This window comes from Acyrthosiphon pisum, chromosome A2, assembly GCF_005508785.2.
Source record: "Acyrthosiphon pisum isolate AL4f chromosome A2, pea_aphid_22Mar2018_4r6ur, whole genome shotgun sequence".
NCBI lineage: Eukaryota > Metazoa > Arthropoda > Insecta > Hemiptera > Aphididae > Acyrthosiphon > Acyrthosiphon pisum.
The window spans coordinates 23,985,358-23,987,895 of record NC_042495.1 but is presented as its reverse complement, the minus strand read 5'-3'; the positions used below and the strand labels follow the sequence as shown (position 1 = coordinate 23,987,895).

The 2,538-nt window shown below is 34.5% G+C and overlaps 1 protein-coding gene across 1 annotated transcript in view; it reads left to right on the top strand.

Annotated features, from left to right (window-relative positions):
• Nucleotides 1–2,085, top strand: part of LOC100169554 (UDP-glucuronosyltransferase 1-1) — a 6,308-nt gene extending 4,223 nt beyond the window's left edge. Inside the window, exons 4-6 of the mRNA XM_008185393.3 lie at nt 1,142–1,361; nt 1,486–1,705; nt 1,774–2,085. Coding sequence (XP_008183615.2) covers nt 1,211–1,361; nt 1,486–1,705; nt 1,774–2,059 — 657 coding nt within the window. The 5' untranslated portion in view covers nt 1,142–1,210 and the 3' untranslated portion in view covers nt 2,060–2,085. The remainder of the gene's footprint in view (nt 1–1,141; nt 1,362–1,485; nt 1,706–1,773) is intronic.
• The last annotated feature ends 453 nt before the right edge of the window (nt 2,086–2,538 follow it).

The following is a 2,538-nucleotide window of genomic DNA, read 5'->3' as shown; positions in this document are numbered from 1 at the left end:
TTCCTATGGTGTTTATCAAAGCATTAGAAATTAAAATCCCTTTTTTAGTGGCTTCTCGTAAATTATCGATAGTTTTTCTCGACGATTTCAAAAAGTACTTGGAATTTTCAATTTTGACCTCCCAAAAGTACCAACTAGGTTCACCTTTCTATCAGAAAAGATGCTTATCTCAAAAATCAAAGCACACTTCCTATCCAAAATATTGATGACAGATAGAAAACAAAACACACATCATTGTAAAACCAATAGATTTTTAAAAAACCAATAAATTCTAAAATTAATAACGTATTTTCACCTGTGATATCCGAGTTTCATAGTAGAATGATTAATATTTTTTTAAAAATCGTTTCAATCAAATTGCGTTGCAGCCGATCCAAAAAAAAATTTTCTTAATAGAGATAATTAAAAAAACTAATAAATTCTAATATTACATGGTGTGGCTGTTATTATATGATACCAATAGCCAATAGGTAGCTTATTAAAATAAGAATAGCAAAATATTCCCAAAATAGAACTATCTATAATTAAATATATTACATTATGACCCATTACTACCTAAAAACTTTTAAATATAACATAAATATTTTTTCCTATTTTGATTTCGGTTTCGGATATCGGTTTTTTTTTTTTTTTTCGTTTTTAGTTTTGAATACTGGTTTTGAATTTTTCCGATTTCGATTTTGGTTTATAATGGTTTTAACCAGTATTCAAAGTCGGTATCAAATATCGGTTTCAAGCCCTAGTTTAATAACAATATGTATGTATAGTGTATACCATATGGCGTACACGATTACTATCGTTATAAATTATAATCAATACCTCATTCATCTGAAGCTCATACGCTCAGTCATTCACCATGGGACCACCACCCATTAAAAAAAATGGGTTGTGACAGCCACCCATATATGATGAATAGTTTCAGTGCCACTAAATTCACATGAAGTACAATATTTTGTACTCGCTGATTAATCTAACTAAAGAATGTGTTAATTTTTGAAATTAAATTTTGCGCAAAACTGCACCACCGTCATATGGGTAATTTGGCAGACCCATTCTGCAGTGAAACTGATATGCAGCGATATAACATGGATTTACATTTTGAAGAGTTAAATAATTGTGCGATCGGTTTGTTTGTCAACAGGACATTTTGGAATTCATTGACGACGCACCTAACGGAGTGATTTACTTCACGTTAGGTTCGGTGCTTTCGATGGCTTCGTTACCGGAAAATGTACTGAAAGTGTTAAAAGAGGCAATCGCTCGGGTTCCGCAAAAGGTATTGTGGAAGTACGAAGGTGAAATGGTAGACAAACCGAAGAACGTAATGACGCGAAAATGGTTTCCACAACGCGATATACTTCGTACGTGCCAATATGTGGTAGTAACATACACACAATACACTTACACATAATATATAGCTTAAAGTTATATACTGAACTATAATGTTATTAAATGTAATCTGACATTATTATATTTATCATGTAGTGCATCCTAACGTGAAACTGTTTATCAGTCACGGGGGTACTTCTGGAGTATACAAAGCTGTAGACGCAGGTGTGCCTTTACTCGGATTTCCGATTTACTACGATCAACCGAGAAATATCGACAATCTGGTCGACGCCGGAATGGCGATCTCTTTGGATCTCTTTTCCGTAACTACAGACACGGTTTTTAACGCCATTATGGAGATTGCAGACAACGACAGGTGAGACATTTTATTTCAATCAAATTCTATAAGACGTTTAAATATTACTGTGCACCGTTCTCGTATAGGTACCAACAAAACGCTAAAATTGCTTCCGATCGGTTCAAAGACCGGCCTATGTCACCAGTGGAGTCGGTGGTTTACTGGACTGAGTACGTTTTGCGTCATAACGGAGCACCACATTTAAAATCTCACGCTCTGAATCTGACGTGGTATCAATATTTTTTAGTTGATATAATTAGCACATTTTTGTTCGTTGGGTTTGTTCTTTTTTTCATAATTTATTGTGGCCTAAAAATGATTTGTAAACGCGTTAATACATTTTTCCACAGTGTCAAAGCAAAACGTGAATAAAATAAAATTACACAAATAATAATAAACATTTTACTTGTTAAAAATAATGTATATCATACATTATTATAGTCGTATCATCCATGTGCTATATGTTTGGTTGTTATAGATCTTTCAACACCTTTTAGCTTCCGTTTTTAGCACTATTTATTTTTATTTGATTTAAATATACTGTACATTTTGATAAATGATAATAATACAATTTAACGTATTCACTTGGGGTTGCGTCACACTATCGCGGTTGCGCCGCGCGGGGTAACCACTAACCGCCAAATTTAAACGCATATTTATATATGGTACGCGACAGTGCGACACACTACAGCGTTTCCGCCGCGTTATGCCGAAATCTGCCGCTAACAACTGCGACATGTCGCGGTTTGGCAACGGAGTGCCGCATGATATTCTTGACCGCGTAAAAATAAACCAATGGTTTTAAATAGTTTGCGTCACATTACAACGGCTACAACGCGCGTTTTTGCTGA